The sequence below is a fragment of the Trachemys scripta genome, chromosome 2 (assembly GCF_013100865.1).
Source record: "Trachemys scripta elegans isolate TJP31775 chromosome 2, CAS_Tse_1.0, whole genome shotgun sequence".
NCBI classification, from domain to species: Eukaryota; Metazoa; Chordata; order Testudines; family Emydidae; genus Trachemys; species Trachemys scripta.
The window spans coordinates 129,758,349-129,780,578 of NC_048299.1; the positions used below are offsets into that span (position 1 = coordinate 129,758,349).

Here is a 22,230-nt window from a genome sequence, read left to right on the forward strand (position 1 = left end):
TGGCACCTTAGAGACTAACAAATTTATTGGAGCACAAGCTTTCGTGGGCTACTGCCCACTTCTTCGGATGCATCCGAAGAAGTGGGCAGTAGCCCACGAAAGCTTATGCTCCAATAAATTTGTTAGTCTCTAAGGTGCCACAAGTACTCTTGTTCTTTTTAATGGTGTGTTTGCTATGGTACTAAGCAGGCTAAGGTCTCTATATACCAAACTCCAAACCTTATTTAAAACTGTCTAACATTCAACTGTAACTGGGTTATGTTAACACCTTTAGCTCTTTGGGAACCTTTATTCCACCTAAATTAATCAGGCAGGCAACAAACATGAAAATTAATGCAGCAACACAGATTGGAGCTATGAAGGAAGTGGTGTCACAAATACAATGGAGAGCCTCCCAAGGCCATAGAAATGTAGGGCTGAAAAGGACTCAGAGATCACATCGTCCAGCCCCCTGCACTGATGCAAGATCAAGTATTCCTAGACCATCCCTGGCAGGTGTTTGTCTAACCTGTTCCTAAAAACCTCCAGTGATAGAGATTTCACAACCCCTCTTTGAAGGCTTTTCCAATGCTTAACTACCCTTATTGTTGGTTTCAGATAATTTTTCCAGTTTGTCATGGTCCTTTGGAAGTTTAATCCTGTCCTCCAGAGTGATTGCAACATCTCCCAGCTTGCTGTCATCCACAGGTTTTATAAAAAATACTCTCCATTCCATTATCCAAGTCACTATTGAAATGACTGAATAGTACTGGACTCTGGACAGACCCTTGCAGGACCCCACTAGATTCGTCCTCCCAGTGTGGCAGCAAATCACTCAACTTTTTTTTGAATAGTTTTTAAACAAGTTGCAAACTACATTATAATAATTTCATCTAGGCCACATTTCCCTAGTCTATGAGAATGTCACATATAACAGTTCAAAAGCCTTACTGAAATCAAGCTATATCATATCTTCTGCTTGCCCCTATTCACTAGTAACTGCATCAAAAAAGGAAATGCTGTTGGTTTGGCACGATTTGTTCTTGACAAATCCATGCTGGCTATTACTTATAACACTGTTATCCTCTAGGTCAGGGGTCCAAGGCTGCATGTGGCTCTTTGGCTGCCCCCTTGCAGGCAGCCGTTTTTTGAGGGGGTGTGAGGTGCAGGCTCTGGCCAGGAGGTGCTTACCACAGGTGGCTCCCGTCAGGTGGCACAGCAGGGCTCTGGCCCCACATCCCAGAAGCGGCTGGCTGCTGGTATGTCTCTGTGCGCCCCTTGGGTAGGGGGGCAGCGGGTTTCCGTGCACTGCCCATGCCTATAAGCAGCGCCCCCGCAGCTCCCATTAGCCGGTTTCCAGACAATGGGAGCTTTGAGGACGGTGCTGGGGGGTGGGGGCAGCGCACAGAGCCACCTCCCCTCCCCCGCCACTGGCTCGCAGAGACGTACCAGCAGCCAGACGCCTCTGGGACCTTACCTGTAGTAAGTGCCTCCTTGCCAGAGTCTGCACCTCGCACCCCATCCCATACCCCAACCCCTTGCCCCAGGTCAGAACCCCCACCTGCATCCAAACTCCCTCCCTGACCCCACACCTCCTCCTGCACCCCAATCCCCTGTCCCAGCCCAGAGCCTGCTCCTGTTTATATTCAAATTCAAATGGCAGAAGTCACATTAAAAGTATTGGTGAGTAGTAATAATTTTAATATGTTCCATTATTATAAGTTGATAAATTCTAACTCTACAAGTAGCTTTGCAGGCTCTCAAAATATTTCGGTCAAAGACAAAAACAAAAAAATGGCTCTTCTTCTTTGAAAAGTTACCGACCCCTGCTCTAGATGCTTACAAATATAATAAAATTTGAAAAAAATGACAAATCTGTATTAATAGTTATTTGGGGGTAAGTGGAACACAGCTTCTTGCCTTGTATGGGAAATAATCCCAACCTGAACTACCTGCTGCTGCTATGTCTCAGCCATAACTATGCTACTGTATATCCATTCCTCATTATTATCTCCCCCTTGATCATCATTATCCGTTCAAAAGTTGTAGATAATGGCTGCCTAAGCAATACTCTGCCACGTGATTTATCCCATGTTGGGCACAGTATTTTACTTTCCAATCAGATATGTAGGAGATCTTTTCACCATATTTCAAGGGCCAAAACACACTTATAGAGGCTGCTCAAACAGTGTCACAAATTCATTGAACACAACTGCAATAATTCATGATCTCAGGAAGCTGTCAAGTCATTTCACGTCTTGCAAGTTCATTAATAATAATTCAGCTAATATGACTGTACATTACTCAAGATGTTACTGTTCCATAACATTCATTGTGCAAATAAGGCAGCACAACTTTCCCACAAAGAAATTCTGGAGTTCCCACATTTCTGTTAAGAGATTCATTATCCCCTCCACCCTAGCTGGGGTGGTGCAATCTTTTTCCTCATGCAGGTATTATGTTTTTTCACTCAATTTTTTAAAACACTTCTCCATGAAGTATCCCTTACGCCTTTTCCCGTCCTGTACTAACATAAGCACACAAGCCCAGTATTGCTGCAAGCTTACTTTTAATGTCCAAACTCTTTCATCACCAATATATGTTGAACAGAACTAGACTGACACAACACTACAAGAGATCATGGTGGTAACTATCTTACTGTAGAAAGAGAGAGATGGACGAGATAACACTCTTTTAGCAAAAATTAGAGACAGAAAAGATCTAGTTGGTGACTAACCTTTGGAATGGCCAAAGTGGTCTATGCAAGGAGTTGCTAGCAGCACAGAGGAGGAGTGTTTCTGTTATGTTCCCAATAACTACTGGACAGGCCATCTGGAGACCAGGTACAGAAACCAACTCTAGAGCTCTCATGGTAGGATGTAATGGTAAAGACAAGTCCCTCCAGTATCTCTAAAGCTTTGCAACATGTCAGCCAGGCCACATGAGTTTCAAGCTGATGGTAACATAATAAGTCATTCAGCAGTCACTGAAGAGCAGTGACTATTTCTAAGTGTCCATCAAATCCCTATTTCTATAAAGGAAAATCATACCTTGTCAAGTGGGTGTACTAAGAAGAGAGCATGTAGGAAGCTTTTATCATCATGAGTGCTCCTACAGCAGCAAAGAAGGAGCTTAGCCTTGTTCTCAAGCACTGAGATGGCAGTCTAGTCCATATCCATCCACCCTCTGTGGCTTCAAACAAGTATGATCTGCCAGCACAGTAATGCCGCCAGCCCCCTAATGCTGCTATGAACAGTAAGGATAGAATTTGCCTGTAGTGCATAGTATGCTGCCTGAACTAGGGACACATTTCATTTTGAGCTAGGCACTTCAATAGGAAAGTTGGCCAGATTCTCTTCAGAAAACAATCTGTGGGACACAGCAGAGTATGAGGGCCTGCAAAGGAGCCTGTTACAGAGCCTTGATTATGGTTTAAGTTCTATGCCAGCCCCATCCCATGACACTTTAAAGCAGCATAGAAAGTGCTCTAAAGTTGAGCTGTTGGCCATGACCTCCCAGAGGCCATCTGCCAGTGGAAAATAGCCAAAGCACAGTAACACTCTGGTCATTCCCTCTCCCACCCAATTTTTACCCCTGTGCTGGGAGCTGCAGGAGAAGGTATAGTAGCTAGCTAGACCAGTACTCTGCTAGTTAGGGACTTCTTATACCATGGCAATCCACTGATCCCATGTTTATACAGCATCTAACACCGTGGGTCCCTAGGCATTAATATAGCAGCAAAAATACTAAAAACAATTCAACTTTCACAGTCACAGCAGCAAGTGAAACATTTTACCTGCTGAAGCCATCCCCTGTGATAAATAACCTCAAACTCCAAGAGGACTTTTGCCACTTTGTTATAGTTACGAACTATGCGCTTGGCTTCGCCTGTCTGCAGAACAGTGGGATGCTGTTGGAAGAGGTCCATTGGTTCCTGGATCCTGTGGAAGAGTTGGCGTGCCCACAAGATCTTACCAGCTATTGGTGGCAGGTTACGAGCCAAAGGAGGGTCATTTTTCTGTTTAGTGTACAGCTTAGAGACCATCTCAATGTCATGACCATAGTTCTGAAGGATTTTCTGGTATTTTTCATCAATGCCAAGATTGGGGATTTCTAATCTGATAAAAAAAAAAAAAAAAACAAGGATGATCATTGGAAAATTTGCCACGAGACTTCAGTGATTAGGGGGCTCTTCTAGTTTTGAGTTTGAATGTACAATCATTTTTACACACTTTTGTATGCTCTGTGGAGAACAAATGCATTCTCAGCCTGACATTCAGCAACACCTTCCAAAATATATCCCTACAGCCAGAAACTAGGCCAGGTTTAGACAGTGTAACAGAAAGTGTTTCTAAATAAGCCTAGAAATATCCCTCTATCACACATATAAAGGGAATCTCACTAGTGCTAACTTCAAGTGTAACCTCACATGGTTTTCAACAAGTAGTAACACAACCCTGAACCCACCAATGGCCTGAAATACAGGAACTCAGTTATACAGAATAGGGCAGAAGAATTGTGACAGTACAGACTGAGCTTGCCCTTCATTCTGCCATTTTAATGATTGAAAGCAGTACTGCTAGCCCATCTTCAGCTATTGATACCACAGCAAACCATGGCAATGCGATATTGTATGTCAAGATGCAGCATGCTCAATGACGACAAATAGATTTCAATATCCAAAAGAGAACCTTCAGCCCACATGCAGATAGTCAGTTCGGGTGCTATATTTAAATCATAAAGACAGATAAAAATAAATAGACTTTGTATACTGCATTAGAGATACGGAACAACAACAAAAATTGAGTGATTTTTCTTTCCAGTGTCTATAATCAATGTAGAAGTTAAATATGCTTGACCCTAAAAAGCTTAAGAAATTATTCAAGAACCATTATCCTTACATAAAGTTTACACTGTCATCTAAGGTCAGTAAGATCAGGTGATCTCACAAATGTGGTGGCCATGCAACTGCCCAGAAATAAATTCTACTTATGCAGACTGTCAGAAGTGTTCAGCTTTTCTTTTAAAGCAATCTAAGTAGATCCTTTCTTTTTATCAGAATTGGTGAAAAGACATACTTAAAATGATTACTCGAGTATCAATGTATGTCCAACAAGAACAAAAGCATTTTATAGCCAATTTCTTCATTTTTTCTTTGTCAAATAGGTTATATTTGACCTAATGTGCAGAAAACTGGTATGCTGCTTTAGGGCATACTAGATATATTTATAAATATCCCTTTACCTTTCGAATTTCTTCAGCATACTAAGAGCTCTTTCAGTGGTTGGAATCCTTTCAAAGGTGATGTCCATAAAGGTCTTTAACTGATTCTGGAGAACGAAAAAGGTTATACTGAGGAGAGCTCTATGGAGTGCACATATTAAATATACAAAGTACTATTTGTCAGTGTGTTTATCATATACTGTACATGAACACAAACTACTTACCTGATAACAGCTGCAGTTATCCTACTTTGGATGTTGTGTGAAAAGAAAATAGCAGAAAAGCAATCTACCTCTCCAGTTCCCTCTGTAGCTACAGAGACCACAGGAGCTCTTGTTTTCTCAGCTGTTCAACCACATCAACAACTATAATCTGAGGGAATGCTTTCCTTCTCCAAGGCAGCCAAATCAAGCTCTTACACGGTTATTGACTTAGTGTAGCAACCTAGTTCTCCCATCAGCTTTACAAGGCTCCAGTGGTTAGTGTGTGCAGTTTGCCCCCTAAGAGCCTGCATTTGGGGATTAGGGTAGAAACTTCTCTTTTGGAAGAAATGGGTGCTTAAGTTCTATAAAAGTGAGCATCCTCTATTATTCCATGCACTGGAATACTATGCGTGTGCTGGCCTTTATGCACCAGGCTGGTTTTAGCAAGAGACAGTTAAATGCAACGTGTAGCCCCTATAAACAGACTCAAGAGTTATCAATCTCAGGATGGATAGGAAGTGTTAATCCACTAAGGTGCTGTGTGATATTGGAGTGGTATTAGATTTATCATTCATTCTAAATGGAAATTTGTATTTTTGATCCATGAGCAAAAACACTCCAAGTGCTCCAGCCATTAAATCAGAGCATGCATACACACATTGATATTGCCTCAAATGGACACTTTTTCCCCTTTTGGCATTCCAATCAATTAACAGTAGTAAGCCTAGCCAAAAAAATAATAATCACCAAGCACTTAATTATGCAACCTACATGAAGGTCACTGGTTTGTTTGCAAAACTCTTCATAGTCCTGGTCAAAATCAGTCTTTCGTTGATCTAAGAAGTTGTACTCCTTTTTCTTCATGGTGGCAACAATGCTCTAAACAATTTTTGAAAGAAAACAAAATATCAGAATACAGTTGCCTTTTCAAGCAACCTGTCATGTTCAGTTACTTACATCTGTTGGGTTTACAAGGTTGTGTTCTGTGTTTTCTACTATAGATATTAAAATCTCCATTTTACAAATGCATAAACAAAACAATCTGAGTGATAGATAAGGAAAAAATTACAACACAGTCCACAGCAGTTGCACTTTAAAACACTCCCATCTATTGTAAGTTTTAATGTAGAAACTGATAGAAAATTCAAACCCTAGTGATTTTCTCATTTAAACATATTTGTTACCCATAAATAATTCTTTTCACATACAAGTGTGCAACACTTCCATATAATACACTCTGGTGCAAAGTAGTAGTATATCAGACAAAGCGAACAAAAGTTCACGTTAAATTTCTAACAAAAACACACTATTAATAGTATTTCCTTTAATTGATGTATTCTGTGAGGAAAAGAGGAATTCAGAATCACATTCCACTGCATAAACAGCCCTAGCATTTGTTACTTGCCCACTGTTCCAGCATTGCTGCAGTTTGCACAAACGGAAGCACAGATTGGTTGGCTCCCCGACACCGGTAGCCAATAATACTGTTAAAAGTTGGGTTTACTCCTGCTGATCAGCCACAGTTCAGCATGCTAGCTGCTTGTCATGCTCCACTTATCATTTAAGTCCAGACCCATATTTTTCATTGGCATAGATGGATTCACCATTGTGAAGACATTTTAATCTAAACCTACTGATTTTTTTTTACCCTTGTTATAATAATTTCTTCCATGAACAAAGTAAACCTAAGATAGCAACTAAATGACAGAAGATTACATGTGTTCATACTGTTCTATTCAACTGGTAAATGAACTCCAGAACCCTTTACTTGTCAAGTGTTTCAGCCAATCACAAGACAGTAGATACCTATGACACTGCCACATAGTTCAGTAATTTAAATAAGGCTACTACCATTCAATAGCAGCATGGCCTCATAATGACCTTCAGGCCTTTTTTTAATTGGCCTTTGATTTTTACCATCAACAGCATGATATGTATTATTTCAGAATGAAGCATAAATTTTCTCCCCCTGAACAGAGGGCTGCATAAAGCTCTTAACATAGGGCTTCAGTGGTGCAATGGCTCTTGAGTGTGTCCATGGAGTTTTACCCTAATATCATTATCAAGACAATTCTTTACTGGCAACTCATCTTAAGGCACAGCTGTAGCAGTGAAACATCAGCACCAGACAACCTAAATAGGTGACCTCCCATCACAATGTTCAAATACCATGAATTTTATTTTTATACTGATAGAATCATGACATTGTGCACTTGACTGTGAAAGGAATAATGAGGAAAGGAAATAAGGAATCCATGTATCTCTGCCCTAACCTCTTGCATTTATCCATGTTTTGCATATTTTGCCTATTTCACCCCAACCTTTCTTGCTTATACTCCCTCCTTCTTTGCACATTTATCCCTCCCTCTAAACCTTTGATGGAAAATGCTTATTTAACAGCAATTATATTGACTATAAAAGTCTTGTGTTTTCAAGTAGATTCAACAATATACATCTTTGATAACGGACTAGTACCCAGTAAGATTAGTACAGCCTATTAAAATTTCTCCATAATCTGTCATCTACATTTGTTGTTTTAATTCCAACTCTGCCTAATGGTGTGAGAGGGCAAGATTTGCTTGGTGTATACCTGATATTTTGTTGCCATAACTTCCAATCCTTCAATCTTTGATTCTTGCAGAACTAAGTAGGTTGTAATGGTACTGAAGACATGTATAATTTTAACTAGACGTCGATGAAATGTTTCAAATTTTCCAAAGATATACATCTCACTAAAATCAAACTGTCTTTCAGCTGGATTTTGTTCTAGTTTTTCTTTTGTCTTGTGAAAACAATTTTGATACTCCTTGGAAACAACAAAATTGAACAAACATGACAGACATCATAAACATTTCATTTTCATAATCTAGAATAGAATTATCTAGACAGTCACCATCTCTAATCAGCTTGGGGTGGGGGGTAAATTTGATCAAGTAATCACCTGTCTACACTACACCAAGTCTTTAGTGCAGTTCTTCTCTGAAAAATTAGGTTGAGAAATGGCATCATGGGATTCCACATTCATTATGTCTTCATATTTGCATATTCAGTTTGCTTATCACATTCTTAGCTACATCAAAACAACCCTATTGCCTTCAATGGCACTATACAAGTGAACTCAAAAGTGGGAATTTAATTAATTAACATGTAGAAAAAAAACCCAATTCACTTTCCCTTAGTTGGACAGTAGTTAGAACAAGGTTTATCATTAAGGGCAGATATGACTGAGTACAAACCAAATAGTTCTGCTGAGTAACAGTGTCTTCAGTTTTCCCAAATCATTTCCTACAGTAAAGCACTGCATAAGTTAGAGTGCAGCTCTGTTGCAACAAAAATACTTATTCTGGCTTGTGTGGACTGCACCAAACCTTACTATAATCAAGTTAAAAAAAATGTTCTGTCAAGGGTCAAACTATGAACAATTTAATAACACCGGTACATAGTTTCTCTCACAGATAGCCCCATTTAACTTGCGTACAATTACTCTCGTCTGAAGGACTACTGAAGAGCCAGGATTTTCACAAGTGCTTAGTAATTCTGGGTGTTGAACCTGTAACACTTTAAACCATTTTCTAAGGTTGGATGCTGAGAACTTCTTGAAAATCTATCCCCTTTACAGTGTTTTAAGTTTAGCACCCAGAATCACTAGTCACTTTTGAAAATCCTGGCCCAGATTGCTTGCTTGCTTGCCCCTGACAATAAGGGATTCATAATCTATCCCTACATTCATGAATCAGACTTCAGTTTCAAGCCAGTGCTTCTCAATATGCAATATTCCATCTTTAACCCAAGTACAGACCTAGACTTAAGTGTATGTAACTCAACTCTCTTTTTTTTTTAAGATTAATCCCTAAAAGCATCTTCAATATGTAAATGAAAAATATTTAATTTAGATATTAAGGTTTGGATTTTTTGTATATAGTGCCCATCTATAAAAAGGGAAATAAAAACAACCCAGGAAACTACAGACCAGTTAGTTTAACTTCTGTGCCAGGGAAGATAATGGAGCAAGTAATTAAGGAAATCATCTGCAAACACTTGGAAGGTGGTAAGGTGATAGGGAACAGCCAGCATGGATTTGTGAAGAACAAATCATGTCAAACCAATCTGATAGCTTTCTTTGATAGGATAACGAGCCTTGTGGATAAGGGTGAAGCTGTGGATGTGGTATACCTAGACTTTAGTAAGGCGTTTGATACGGTCTTGCATGATATTCTTATCGATAAACTAGGCAAATACAATTTAGATGGGTCTACTATAAGGTGAGTGCATAACTGGCTGGATAACCGTATTCAGAGAGTTGTTATTAATGGTTCCCAATCCTGCTGGAAAGGCATAACAAGTGGGGTTCCACAGGGGTTTGTTTTGGGACAGGCTTTGTTCAATATCTTCATCAACAACTTAGATATTGGCACAGAAAGTATGCTTATTAAGTTTGTGGATGATACCAAACTGGAGGGGATTGCAACTGCTTTGGAGGACAGGGTCATAATTCAAAATGATCTGGACAAATTGGAGAAATGGTCTGAGTTAAACAGGATGAAGTTTAACAAAGACAAATGCAAAGTGCTCCACTTAGGAAGAAAAAATCAGTTTCACACATACAGAATGGGAAGAGACTGTCTAGGAAGGAGTACGGCAGAAAGGGATCTAGGGGTTATAGTGGACCACAAGCTAAATATGAGTCAACAGTGTGATGCTGTTGCAAAAAAAGCAAACATGATTCTGGGATGTATTAACAGGTGTGTTGTGAGCAAGACATGAGAAGTCATTCTTCCTCTGGTTAGGCCTCAGCTGGAGTATTGTGTCCAGTTCTGGGCACCACATTTTAAAAAAGATGTGGAGAAATTGGAAAGGGTCCAGAGAAGAGCAACAAGAATGATTAAAAGTCTTGAGAACATGACCTATGAAGGAAGGCTGAAAGAATTGGGTTTGTTTAGTTTGGAAAAGAGAAGACTGAGAAGGGACATGATAGCAGTTTTCAGGTATTTAAAAGGGTGTCATAAGGAGGAGGATAGAACAAGAAGCCTCTAAGGATAGAACAAGAAGCAATGGGTTTAAACTGCAGCAAGGGAGGTCTAGGTTGGACATTAGGAAAAAGTTCCTAACTGTCAGGGTGGTTAAACACTGGAATAAATTGCCTAAGGAGGCGGTGGAATCTCCATCTCTGGAGATATTTAAGAGTAGGTTAGATAAATGTCTATCAGGGATGGTCTAGACAGTATTTGGTCCTGCCATGTGGGCAGGGGACTGGACTCGATGACCTCTCGAGGTCCCTTCCAGTCCTAGAATCTATGAATCTATGAAAGCTTATATTTAGGTAACTAGGTGTGGAATTTGTAGTCCAACTTTAAGATTGCAAATTTTATCCATTGAAGATATGCCACCAGATTCTAATTATAATTATCCCAGGTTAAATCCTTAACTGAACTTCAATTAAGGAAATGGAGTTACATCAGATTTTTCCCGGGGAAAGTGAGATCATAGTTTGGCCCACTGTTTTACTAGAGAATTGTCTTTCACTTTTCTGTATCCAATGAATTCTTTAATGTCAGTCAATGTTAGACAAAGACAGAGAACACACCACAAATACCAACAAGACTAAGGCAGTTGGAAACATCTGTAAGAATCTATGTAAACTTCAATATAGGATTCTCTCTGAAGAAAAGTATTTAGTATTGAATGAATCTAAAGTAGTTAGTGCATTTGGAGAGAGACTTTAAAAGAGGCTCTGTACCCAGGACTCAGAATATGATGACAAAGGAAAATACTGCCAGAGCATGAACTCACTACATGCAACTTCAGGGCTAGAATAGGAGCAAGGAAAGGGATGTAGAGAAGAGGACCCAAGACGCCTTGGCCACTTTTGCATACTTGATTAAGAAGCAGTCAGACAGTCTTTATGCACCAAGAATGAAAGGAGTCAGTCAGTCCCCAGACTGCATGGGAGAACATGTCCCCACCTGTCCTTCTACACCAGCAGTCAGACAAGGGAGTGGGGTGGAGATCTCGCAAGTAGACTATGAAGGCTAAGTGGACCAACATCATCCAGTGGATGTATTTTGCCTGCAGAACACAGGGCAGAAGACTCTAGCAATAGAACACTGAGGCATTCTCCCACCCCTTCAGTCCCAGGAGAAAATCCAGTCCTGAGGCCACACATTCTTTGCACTACACACTGAGCTTTAAGGTTACCTGTTTAAGTCTAATAGCTGCTTGCAGCTTCTCCATAACTATCTCCTGAGGCTGGTCCCAGATGGTGGCAGTCTTGTTGTTAGTTATGTAAGCTTTACAGGCTGTTATCATCTGATTTGTTACCTAAGGATAAAATTAATTTCTAGTCTTATGAATAGGTCAGATTTAACATGCTTTGTTTTCATTTCATTTTATGTCCCGCATTTACTCGCTACTGGCCGACTGCACATGAAGTGCCAAAGCTTCCAGCCAGGTGTGTAGACAAATGGTTTCACCTCCAATTGCCAATCTCAATTCTATTCCCCAACCAAAATGTTGCTGATCAAGTCACTACACAAGAGATGGGATAGTCTAGAACTTTAAATGTGCCAAACGAGGTTGAGGTGACAAAGCGCTTTTGTACCTTGTGAGTCAAGTATAACTAGTTATGTCCCAGATGACTGCATAAGGAAGGAATAAATAAGAGGCATTCTTAAATTGAACTCCTATTTTCATGCAGGAAAGCAGAGTGATAGTTAAGAAATGAGCTAAGTTAGTAAAACTGTTTGTATACAGAGTGCAAAATTCACAATTGGCATAAGCAGCTATAACTCGGTAGAAATCAATGCAATCACACCTGCTTATGGCCAGAGTAAGTTTAGCCCAGGTTGTCTTTCAAGGATTCTCCCCAAGGACTCAGTAGGTTTTTAAACACTTGTCATGGTTACTTGCATCATTTAAAAGACTTCACTCTAGATTCTTTTGATCAGCATTTTAATGTAGTCTACATTCAAAGGAGAGTCAAGAATTCTACACGTTGAGACAAAGGTGGTCTCACTAAATTTCCAAGATTCCTTTGTGTTAGTCTCCCCATGGGATCTTTTAATTAAAAGTCAGCTAGCTGTTTTGTACAGAAAGTGATATTGACACAAAGAGAGTATATTGTATGCACCCACCTTCACAAACAATGAGGTTATCTTCTCAGAGGTATTGTAGTAACGCGAGATGCTGTGAATCATTTTTATTGCATTTATGAGACCTGGAATAGCATCTACCATGGACACCTAAAAGGAAACACCAAACGTTTCTCAGTGAAATTCACCACTGCCTTGTATCTTGTATGATTTACAAATATGCAGAGAAGGTACAAAGTGTCACCTTTCTAATTTGACAGTCTCTTTTCTACTGTGCATTCCCTTTACTGCATTAGCTGACCTATCTGATAGCCCAACTACTGTGATTAATTTGTCTGATTATTTTGAGAAAAATCTTGCAATTCAGGTTCAGACAACAGAGATGCAAAATGGAATCTAGAAGGGTCAAATAACTAGGGCCTTGTCTACACAATCTTCCACTGATTTAACTATGCAGTGTTGTTGTAGCCGTGTTGGTCCCACGATATTAGAGAGATAAGGTCGGTGTGGTAATACCTTTTATTGGTCCAACTTGCGTTGGTGAGAGAGACAATCGTTCAAGCTTACACACAGCTCTTCTTCAGCTCTTCTTGGCACATTCAGGCACTTAGAAGCCTAAATCCCACTAACAGTAATTGGGATTTTGCCTCCTAAGTGTCTAAATCAGACAGGTGTTGCAATGCTGAGCACTGCAATGCCTCAATATCTTTACAAATCTGGGTCACGGTCTTTGACCAGGTAAGTTATAATGAGGAAAAAATAAGCCGTCTCTGCGTAGCTTCAGCACAGCTCTAAACTCCCAAAATTTATATTGAAATTAGTAAAAAAAAGAGTCAGCATTGCATGTTCTTGGATGTCACAGAAACCGGAGCATTTGTTAGATCTGGCCTGGTATCCCTGAAGAGGGAACACTCATTACTAAGTAACTTGTTTTTCAATGACAGTACACTATAAACCTGTTTTGAGAACTTGGAACTAGATGCAGGGATTCTGCGGATGCAAAGTAATGTTACATGACTTTCAAACTGGCAGTGAAACCTATGAAATGGAAATTTGCTTGCAGTTCAGTTACTATATGGAATCTTATCTTTTCATTCAAGGAGTCAAAAGTTGTACTTACAGGGTCACTGTTGTATAGGGGGTCACAGCATTTTTCCAGAGTGTAGAGATACTTAACATTGTCTTTGGCTTCATTAGCTGCATCAGTGATGCGAGTATCCAGCTCTCGCCAGCTCTAAAATTAAGAAGTAAAAACCAAAAATAAATTATTTTAAGAAAAATTGAAATGTCAAAGATATTGTACCAGGTGAGGATCTGGCCCTCTGTATCATATCAATAATTTAATTATAACCTACAGCAACAGATACGTAACAAAGCACAATAGAATGTAGTTAGTATTATAGTCTATTTTCCATTAGATGCCTATGTATATAATACCCATTAAAGTTACATTAATTGATCCAGAGAACAGGATTCCCACTATGCGTAGGTATAGCTACGTCTACACTGCACACCACTTTCAGCAGCATGCAGAGTGCATGCAGCTACACACTGCAGTGGAAAGCAGGCTGAGTCCACACTGTGGTGTGTAGCTACATGTGTCAGGGAAAGGCTCTAGCAGTGGAGAGGGAGCAAAGAAAGATTTCAGCAGCATCCTACTTTTGGAGCCTTCCTCCACTGCCAGAACCTTTCTGTGCAGCTTGGGAAGACTCCAGCAGCAGGGAGCTGGCAGAACCTTTCCCCACTGCCTCTTCCCACCAGCACCTTTTCCTGCTGCAGGGAAAGGCTCCTGCAGTGGGACATTACACTACTAAAAACAGAAGTGTAGATGGGGAGGTGCTGCTTGGACATGCAGAGAGCCGCATAGGGTATATACCACCTAAGCAATGCCTCATGGGCTACACTGATACTTACATCCATGCCAGGGGTGCTACCGGTGTTCAGACTCTACGCACCACTGAAAGGAGTGTGCAGCATAAAGGTACCTTATCAGTTTGGTGGAGTTCCCAATTCAGCATCTAACTTATCTTCACTTCCATTACACCTCAACCAGACAGGTGACACAATAACATTCGAACAGCAAGTGGCAGTGCCAGGACATATTTTATACACTATCTTCTATGTACGTATCATGTGATGCCATGAGGGAATGAACTTGCATCACTCTCACCAAGACAGGAGAAATTCTAAAGGCAAAAGGATTTTTTCTTTTTTTTTTTTTGAGTTGGGGAATACTTAATTAACATTCCCCTCAAGGATAGTGGTAAATCCACCCAGATCCCTCAGCAATGTGTGCAAGCCCTGAATTCCAAGAACTTGCAGAAGCTGCTACTGCTGACAGGTTATGGGCCTGTGGAAAAAACAAAGCACAAGAGAGGGAAGTGATGAACAGCATATGGTAGGGAAAACTACTTTATCTTTTCCCTCATTGCAAAAAATGCCTGATGCTAGGGAACTGGTTGGTAGCATATTTGAAATTAATAATCTGCCATCAACACCTGAAGTGGCTACTGGAGCAGCACACTTAGATCAGCTGCTGCCAACACAGGGATGTAGTGAATGGTAAAATAAACCTCTTATTGCTGATCGGAAGTGCAAGTTGGAGAGCAGCACGTGGGCGGGAAGGATAGACACTGGAAGCGAATGTGGTGGAGTTATCAGCAGAGGCAGATTAAGGTTTCCTGGTGCCCTGGGCCAGAGAAAGTGTGGGGGCCTTCCCCAGGCCTTCCCCCTGAAGTCCCGCCCCCACCCTGCCCCTTCTGCCTGTGGCCCCGCCCACAGCCCCACCCCTTTCTGTCCCTTCCCCCCTCAGTCTCACCCCATTCCACCACCCCGCACTGCGGCTCCGCAACCCATTTGTTCCTTTCTGCCCCCCCATCCCCCCACTACAGCCCCAAGACTGGAGAAGCTCTGTCCCCACCCCATAGCCCTGGGGCCACAGTGGGGAGTGAGAGCTCCCCCAGCCCTGAGGCTGCAGGAGGGAGCAAGAGCTCCTCCAGGCCCAGGGATGCAGCCGGGGTCCGGGTGTGGAGCTTCCCCCACCACCCTGTGCTTCTATGGGAGCCCAGGGTCAGGGTGCGGTGGTTTCTCCCACCCGGCACGTCTGTCAGGGACTAGGGTCAGGACGCGGGGGCTTCCCCCTCCCCACCCCGGCTTGTGCTTCTGCCAGGGCTCCAGGCTTCCACCACCCCACAGCGGATTTGTGCTGGGGGCAGGGCCCCCATTTTTATGGGAGTCCCCCAATTTGCCAGGGTTCCTGGGCTCAGGCCCTGTCAGCCCATTGGATAATCCACCACTGGCTATCAGGAACTGGGCTGAGAGGAAGCAAAGTGACACATGATAAAATGGATGTTTTGGATAGGTGGTAAAAGGAAGAGCATTTGGGAAGAGTGACACTTGAGGAGGCTCTCCTGCTTTAAATTTGTGCTTGGGAGTCCATGACTATTAAGCCAATTCCTCTATCTGATAGATTTCTGAAGCCATTAGCTATGTGCATCTTATTTAGATAAACAGAAATGCCATCAAGTGGAATGTAAGGAATTGTTTTGCTTGGCCACAAATATGGGGACTATCAATTTTATTTTCTTTAGCTACCTGCCTGTTCATTCTAATCTGTTTTATTTCATAACCAACTTTTCACTGAAAAAGCTTTTACTATTAAATACTGATTTGTGATACGCTCCGGAGATGCAGGCCAGTGCTTTATCACCTAATAATAAATATTAAATCAAATCTCAGTCTTTTCCTAAGTCCCAGTTTAGTGTGTTGAACTTCAAAAGGTATAAGGGGCAATAAAAAGAGCATATAACATCAGGATTTTGTCCATGAAATATACTGTATATCCTGGGAAACTAATGCTGTATGTAACCTATTTTCAGTCTTTAGTTCTGTCTTAAGTTAACAGAAACCTTCAGAAGTCTGGATTTAGCAGCAGCAAGTACTCCCAGCACCGCCTTCACATCTGGGCTCTTCAGTTGGTCCAAAAGGTAGTTGAATTTGGACAATCGTTTCTTCCAGTGATCCAGTTCTGCTCGTGGGCCCAGGTCATCAGCTTCTTTCCTCAGTTGATCATTTTCAGCCAGGACCTTGAATCACACAGCAATATATCAGTGACTGATACAGAAGTGCTGCTATTTATCTGAATGGATGGCAGCGATCTGAAGTCTCCTATTATTACTGACATTCACCCAGGCCAGCTCCAGGGTTTTAGCCGCCCCAAGCAACCAAAAAAAAAAAAATCTGCGGCCGCAATTCGGCGGGAGGTCCTTCGCTCCGAGCAGGAGTGAGGGACCGTCCGCTGAATTGCCGCCGAATAGCTGGACCTGCCGCCCCTCTCCAGAGCGGCCACCCTAAGCACCTGCTTGCCAGGCTGGTGCCTGGAGCCAGCCCTGCATTCACCTCCTGTTTGCAGTGTTGTTGTACATGCAGTTTTCTATGGTGGTCCCAGGATATTAGTGAGATAAGGTGGGTGAGGTCATATCTTTTATCGGACCAACTTCTGTCAGTGAAAGAACTGACAAAGAGCTCTCTGTGTAGCACAAGCACTTGTCTCTTTCACCAACAGAAGTTGGTCTGATAAAAAATATTACCTTACGCACATTGCCTCTCAATTATCCTCCTGTGACTAGTTAGGAGCTAGGCTCCTCCCCACCCCCCCTTCTTAAAAAGCCAAACTGACTCGATTTTGCTTAAGACTGTAAATTTGAGTAGACAATGGGTATTTCTTCAAAAAGCCAATGTAAAAAAATCAAATTAACATATTAAGACTTGGATAGCTAGCAACAGTGTAACCTTAAGTCTAGCTTAGGTCAGACATTTACCTTAACACACTGAGTTCATTACTTCCACTTTGTTTCATCACTGATTATGACAAAGCTTCTACAAAGAGCATAATATTCTGATAAATCAATGAGAGAGGTTTAATAACCAAGTGTATTTGGCACAGGATAGGTGAGGGAAGGAAGCTAATTGCATTTCCACTCCTTTACAGCCCATGACTATGTTGTGAAGTGCGTTCGCCTCTATAGTCTTCATTGCAACTGCAGTACATCAAACTCCCAAAATGAAGTGATGCTATTAACAATATTAAATTGTTAGCTTACGTAAGTTAGTGCTTTTTAGTATTAACTCCCCACAGTCTATAATCGAGTCCCAAGAACAGCACCCTTAGACTTCTTTAATTTACATAGATTTTTACATCACTCACCACAGTGATATTTGAGTGCCTTAGGCTAAAATCTGCTTGTTGTACTAAGTATATAGTAGTGACAGCTTTAATGAGCATATTTTCCTTTTAGCAGTGTGTGTGCAGTACTAAAATGAGATTTTACAATCTTTTGGCAAAAGGAAAATACCCTGAAATGTTGCTAGCTGTCCTTACTGTGCACCTACATCAAGATCCTTGCATTTCCTTCCTCCCCCAGGAGATCATGGCTTTTTTTTTTTTTTTAATTAAGGCCGCCAGAAGTCAATGCTGGTTTCTTTGTGATTTTGTATTTCATCATTTAGGAGGTCTGAGATGCAAGAATTAATTTCTAAGAACAGAAAATCAGTAAGACTTAACATAAGACACATTTTATTTCCCATACTAAATACAATTGTAATCTGCATATATGTACATTACAGAGCCCTGTTTTCAATTGAGTTATATAATTTAATCCTAGACAATATACTTTGAGCTACAACACAAATTCACAGTTTGGGAATAAATGCATTTTTTTTTAAATCAATTTGGTAGTTTGACTTGGTGCTTGTCTATACGAACACTTAGTTTGCAGCAAGCTGGGATGTAAAGCTTCCCCATACTATTATGCCATGCACTAAGTGTCTGGTATGGCAGCAGGTTCATTACAGAGTTCCCTAGGGCATTTTTGATCTATCTGGCTTTGAAACAGGAGTAGGCCAGTGTGCACTATTGAAATTTTAGTGTGCAGAAGCAGAATCCCCCCCATAAACTAAGTGTTCATGTGGATACAAGCCCTTATCCAAGGGCACAGAATATAGTAATTAATATTCAGCAGAATATAGCTTTTAAAAACATGATACTACCAAAGGATAACAATACAAAATAATCAACCTGTAGTTCATAAAGGATTCGCTCATTATGTTTGTGCCAAAAACAGATACAATAGATGTATATGTATCATAGGGCTATTTTGGAGTGGAGAAGTTGAACAAGTGCTGTGCTTTACAAATAAGATCAATCCTTTAATGACAGCAAGGAAGCTTAACTCTGAGCATGATGGCTAGCATATACTGTATGCATTTATTTACCAGTTTGAGATGGGTTGGAGCTCTGTATAGTATACTGAGTAGAGAATTAAGTACATATGTGGCCACATTAGTAAATACTACTTCTTTCTACCAGTTCTGGGCTTAATGCCACTTGTGTAAACAGGACTAATCCAAGTTTCACTGACATTTGTGTCAGAACAGTTGGCAATGTTTCAGGTCTGTGCAGCGCATCACCTGTTCAATTTGTTTGATCCATACTTTCATGCAGGCCTCTATTCTTTCTAGAGCTTCTGTGCTGTTAGCAACAGCCAGATAGTCTGAAGGTCCCTTTAGAGTTTTCAAGTCATATGTGTCACACTTTTTCAGATTCACCTAAAAGAGGAAGAATTAAAAATTCAATAGAGACAGTGAGGACAGATACCTCAGGAGTTACCATTCCGTTTGAAAAATTATTGCTTTGCCCTCTTGAAGAGAAGTCTGCTTTACATACCCACAGTTACTTTGAAGTTACGCCATTGGCCCTCCTGACACCCTAAACCAAGAAGCCAAATTTCAGTAAGTTAATGTTAACAATCTGCATGTCACGACTGGAATGTGGGCGTTCAGACCTAGTGGTCAGAGCAGGAGTCGGGCCAGGTCAGGTACTGGAAGGCCAGAGTCCAAGACAGGCCAGTGGCCAAACCAAGAGTCAGGTGTCAGGAGAAAGGCAAAGTTGGAAACCAGAGTCTGGGGTCTCTAACACACTGTGTCTGAATCAGGGCCAGCAAGCTGTTTGTGTTGTTGCTCAGACAACTCCCTGTCATGGCTTAAATACTGGTGCCAGCAAATCAGTGGGCTGGGAGAAGCTGCCACTCAGGTCCTGCTGGGTGGTACTTCCTGCTGAGTCCAGCCTCTCAGGGCCCTTTCTCAGGAGCCCAGCCTGTGGTGATGTGCAGGCATCAGCAGCCCAGAACCCCCATGGTCCCAGATTCTAGCCCTGCAAGTTCTTACACTGCAGTACATGATGATGCCTTTTGGTCTGCAGTTTAGAAAACACCCTTGAAAGGAATTCTGGTGTGGCCAGCAATGCAAAAAGCAACAGGCCACTTTCTGCAACAACAGCAATGTTAGGTTCATTTTATAGCATACATGCTGACAATCTTACCTTTTCCATCAGACTCTGCTGAGATCCTGACAAGACACTAACAAATCCCTCAAGGGAGCCAAGGAAGTCCTGCCGAATATTAGCTGCTTGCTGAGGACTACCAATCTCACCCCAACCTTGGTTCATAGTCTTGATGACCGGAATGAAGATTTCTGACAGCAAATGCTGCACACTTTTTAGTAAGCCGCCCTGAGCAGTATCTAGCATATTGAAATTCACTTCCTGAAAGAAGGGGATATGATGCATATCAAACTGGAAAATAAAGTTGGTTAAGATATATGTATGTGATTATATAGGCTGGTCACATTATAGGTGCTTGGAGAATTAGAATTTCAACTCCTGTTCTTTAGCAAAGGCTGCAAGAATCCTAGTCCTGAACAGACTGGCCCCTCTCAGGATTGTGGCTCAGTTGAACTGGCTAGCAATGAGCATTTCCCTGTTCCAATTTATTTACATGGAGGCAGGCAACTCCTATCCTCAAAGAAGGGGAAACCGAACGTCCTGATGAGGTGGCCCAAAATTTTTTTGGAGGCATTCATCCAGTATTCCACAAAGACCTAGGTAAACCAGAGAGGTCACCATTGTACACCTGGACTCACTTATTTCAGTATTAAACCAAAATAGGTTTTGAGGTTTCAGAATAAAATAGTTTTGTCAACAATATATACACTGAATTTGCCACTGACAAGGAGCTTGGAGGAAAATTTTCAGACTCCTGGCATGAAAAGTTCAAAAGAAACCTTGTTCCCTTGAGTTGAGATCAATGTCAAATGCCAACTGAGGTACTATTTTAATTGGGGTAAATTTACAGTGTCCTCAGCAATGGTATGTAGTCATTTTAATCACAATTTCTATATTTAGTTAAACACTTGAGTAAAATATGTGTGTAGCATATCACTACCTAACACAGAGTCAGGTAGATTAAAGCAGGCATTCCATAGGGGACTAACCACAAATACACTGCTGTTTATACAGGGAAATCCCAAAACCAACAACAAAATTAACAGTTGCTATGTTAACGTCAATGATGGAACGTAGGAAAAGTATCTTGAGAGGTCCTAAATCTGTCAGATTTTAACATCATAACCAATGCTTTTAATTACTCCTAAATGTAGGTAGCCCATCATATGTTCATCACCCATCTCAAATAAGAGTGAGGTTTAAATTTTTTAAAGTACCTAAACCCATCTTCCAAAGCACCTAAGTGACTTAGGAGCTTAATCCTATTTCAAGTTAATGGAACTTAGGTGTTTTTGATTAATTTATATAGATTTGTCCTTTCTTCACCAAATGAAGCCAATGAATGTTTTTCAAAGGGTAACCCAAAGTAAAGCTTTTACAGTGAACTAGCCTGGAGAAGAGCAAGGCAAGGTTGACTGTGACAAGGACTTATGCAGAGCTCCCTGAGTTACCACCACTATCTCGGAATGTAAAACTAGCAAACATCTGATTATGACCCCTAGATTAGGAATTATATGGGGAAATGGTAGACATATGCCCCTACTTAAGAATGGAAACCAAATCCCTGACCACACCTCCTGGTACTATACTTCCATTCTGAAGATTCCATACCTTTGCCAGTTTATATACCAAGTACACGTTCAGCAACTGCTTCATCTATAACTGGAATACAGCAACATCTTCAGGGCTGTGACTATTGTGTATCAGAGTACAACCATTTAAGGCATTTAGCACGTAGAACTACAGGGTCAAGGATTGAAATACCAGAGCCAAAATATTTGATAAAATTTGTCTCTCCTTGCCTATTAGCATCACTTCCATATTTTTTCAAAGCAAACTTCAACCATCCTGTATCAGTCACCTTGTTACTTCCTGGTTCATTGGAAGACATCCCAAGAAGCATTGTTCAGTGACACCAAAAATATTAACAGCATGGGTTGTAATCAAACTGCTGATATTGATATCAGGCAGTGATGCATTTGGGTACCTTCAGTCAATCCGGAAACTACAGTTAATTTGCCTGTGAAGTTTTATGAAAGTCTAGTCACAAATTTTGTAGTGACATCCCTGCATCTTTGTCAGTGAGTTTCTAGTTCTGTCTCAATGATTTATGCTTTGCAGCTCACTCTTAAGAGTAAAACATACTGTATGTCTACCACTATTTAAGCATAAAGGGATACATTAAGAAATTCTTTACCATACACCATGTCTTTTGCTCTATTTTTGATTGTGGCTACTTTCTTGCATGCACTATTAAATAGATAAGAAAAATCTTTAAAGGGTTAAGCACTACATGCAATTCAAGGGATTGCATTAATACAGGATCTTTTAAGATGGACTAAAAATATTTATGCTGAAAGGATTAACAAGTAAATATATTTAACTGAACAGTAAAACA

General features: G+C 40.9%; 1 protein-coding gene across 1 annotated transcript in view; it reads right to left on the reverse strand.

The window, feature by feature from the left end:
- The window catches only part of DNAH5 (dynein axonemal heavy chain 5), a 212,461-nt gene that overhangs the window by 178,249 nt on the left and 11,982 nt on the right, over window positions 1–22,230 (reverse strand). Inside the window, exons 4-13 of the mRNA XM_034759516.1 lie at window positions 19,872–20,093; window positions 18,962–19,099; window positions 16,402–16,578; window positions 13,614–13,727; window positions 12,536–12,643; window positions 11,601–11,723; window positions 7,996–8,211; window positions 6,177–6,284; window positions 5,224–5,309; window positions 3,776–4,097 (exon numbers count right to left, since the gene is read on the reverse strand). Of these exons, the coding sequence (XP_034615407.1) occupies window positions 3,776–4,097; window positions 5,224–5,309; window positions 6,177–6,284; window positions 7,996–8,211; window positions 11,601–11,723; window positions 12,536–12,643; window positions 13,614–13,727; window positions 16,402–16,578; window positions 18,962–19,099; window positions 19,872–20,093 (1,614 nt within the window). The remainder of the gene's footprint in view (window positions 1–3,775; window positions 4,098–5,223; window positions 5,310–6,176; window positions 6,285–7,995; window positions 8,212–11,600; window positions 11,724–12,535; window positions 12,644–13,613; window positions 13,728–16,401; window positions 16,579–18,961; window positions 19,100–19,871; window positions 20,094–22,230) is intronic.